At 48.1% G+C, this 2,500-nt stretch overlaps 1 protein-coding gene across 1 annotated transcript in view; it reads left to right on the top strand.

Moving 5' to 3' along the window:
* Positions 1 to 2,500, top strand: part of vps35l (VPS35 endosomal protein sorting factor like) — a 28,151-nt gene that overhangs the window by 18,842 nt on the left and 6,809 nt on the right. The window contains exons 26-28 of the mRNA XM_048245532.1: positions 90 to 167; positions 511 to 600; positions 678 to 695. Coding sequence (XP_048101489.1) covers positions 90 to 167; positions 511 to 600; positions 678 to 695 — 186 coding nt within the window. The remainder of the gene's footprint in view (positions 1 to 89; positions 168 to 510; positions 601 to 677; positions 696 to 2,500) is intronic.

Raw genomic sequence — 2,500 nt, 5'->3', positions numbered from 1 at the left:
ACACACACACACACACACACACACACACACCTCTGCTCACACACACACACACACACACTCTGCTTACACACACACACTGGCCTCCGCAGACGGTGAACCAGCTGGCCATGGAAACACGGCGTGTGATGAAGGGGAACCACTCCCGAAAAACAGCGGCCTTTGTGCGGGTCAGTATCACATCACCTCATGTACACACACACACATACACACACACGCACACGCACACACACACACATATACACACACACACACATACACACTCACTCTCTCTCTCTCTCTCTCTCTCTCTCTCTCTCTCACACACACACCTCACTCTCTCTCTCTCTCACACACACACACTCCTCTCTCTCACACACACGCCATTATTGGCCAATATCACACACACACAATCACTCTCTCTCTCTCTCTCTCTCTCACACATCCTTGACGCTATCATCGATCGCCATCAATACACACACACACACACACACGCACGCTGTGTTTGTGATCATATGTGTGTGTGTCCCTCAGGCGTGTGCTGCCTACAGCTTCATCACCGTCCCCTCTCTGACCAGCATCTTCAGCCGCCTCAACCTCTACCTGCTGTCCGGCCAGGTGGCTGTGTCAACCCAGGTGAGTCTTTCCCAACCATTGCACGCAGTAGTGTGCGTGTGTGCAGCGTGAAGGAGCTGTGCCAGCTGGCCAACCATTATGCAGTAGTGTGTGTGTGGTGTGTGTAGTCGTGGGGATTGCTGGCGTGCAGTAGTGTGTGTGTAAGGAGTTGTGTTAGCGTGCAGTAGTGTGTGTCAGGAGTTGTGTTAGCGTGCAGTAGTGTATGTGTGTAAGGAGCTGGGCTAGCGTGCAGTAGTGTGTCGGTGTGTGTGTGTAAGGAGTTGTGTTAGCGTGCAGTAGTGTGTGTGTGTAAGGAGCTGGGCTAGTGTGCAGTAGTGTGTGTGTGTGTGTGTGTGAGTAAGGAGTTGTGCTAGCTTGCAGTAGTGTGTGTGTGTAAGGATCTGGGCTAGCGTGCAGTAGTGTGTGTGTGTGTGTGTGTGTGTGTGTGTAAGGAGCTGGGCTAGCACGCAGTAGTGTGTGTGTGTAAGGAGCTGGGCTAGCGTGCAGTAGTGTGTCGGTGTGTATGTGTGTGTAAGGAGTTGTGTTAGTGTGCAGTAGTGTGTGTGTGTGTGTGTGTAAGGAGCTGGGCTAGCGTGCAGTAGTGTGTGTGTGTGTGTGTGTGTAAGGAGTTGTGCTAGCGTGCAGTAGTGTGTGTGTGTGTGTAAGGAGCTGGGCTAGCGTGCAGTAGTGTGTGTGTGTGTAAGGAGCTGGGCTAGCGTGCAGTAGTGTGTGTGTGTAAGGAGCTGGGCTAGCGTGCAGTAGTGTGTCGGTGTGTAAGGAGTTGTGTTAGTGTGCAGTAGTGTGTGTGTGTGTGTGTAGGAGCTGGGCTAGCGTGCAGTAGTGTGTGTGTGTGTGTGTGTGTGTGTGTGTAAGGAGTTGTGCTAGCGTGCAGTAGTGTGTGTGTGTGTAGGAGCTGGGCTAGCGTGCAGTAGTGTGTGTGTGTGTGTGTGTGTGTGTGTGTGTGTAAGGAGCTGGGCTAGCGTGCAGTAGTGTGTGTGTGTAAGGAGCTGGGCTAGCGTGCAGTAGTGTGTAGGGCTGAAACGATTCATCGAGGGATACTCCAGAATAACTTCGTTTACAAAAAACCCTATTACAAAAATTACTAGAGGCAAAACCCTATCTCAAAGCCTGGATTAAAATTACTATGACGCCGCACTATACTGGCAAGGGGATCTGATTGTTCCACACGGACCGATTGTTCAGGAAGCACACACCACTGCAGCGTGAATCGTGATACATTAGAAATGTAGCTGGCGCCGATGGCAGATGTCTATAAATTGCAAGAAAATGTCTAAAGTTTTCAAGTAAAGTTTTGGGATCATTACATACTCAAAAGTAAAAGAACAAGCATCTGAACCGATAACATCCACTCCATGCTGTTTCACCAAAGCGTCAATAAAGTAGGCTATCTATCAATCTATGTAGCCTATCTATCATCTATCTATCATTAGCCTATAGCCTACATTGATGTTGGCTGATTTTAATCACATACTGTATTTGTAGCGATGTGGAGGATATAATGTTTAGCTTTGATGTTTTTAAGTAGTAAACTTATTCACGTTCAATTCCAAGACAGTATGCCTAAAAAAGAACCCCTTCTTATACCGTATGCACCCTCACCTTCCCTCACGCACCGCACGCGTGCACACACACACAGGTTGCTAGGGTTACCATAGCAAATAGGCTCACCCCAGAAATTATTTTTAGTAGCCTAATGGTAAAATTATTTGTTAGTAGCCTAATGGTAAATGCTGCAGGTGTAGAAATCTACATAAAACAGATATTTACTTTGATGTCAGGTCTAGATTACAGCATGAAACTTGTTGTGCAGATTAATACATTACATTGCTTTCCCTCGTCTCCCTCCCAGCACTTCACAACATAGTATGGGCAGCTTTGTTCGCCCAGC

Source organism: Alosa alosa, chromosome 6 (genome assembly GCF_017589495.1).
Source record: "Alosa alosa isolate M-15738 ecotype Scorff River chromosome 6, AALO_Geno_1.1, whole genome shotgun sequence".
Taxonomy (NCBI): Eukaryota; Metazoa; Chordata; class Actinopteri; order Clupeiformes; family Clupeidae; genus Alosa; species Alosa alosa.
The sequence above is the reverse complement of the archived record's forward strand: the minus strand, read 5'-3'. Positions and strand labels throughout refer to the sequence as shown.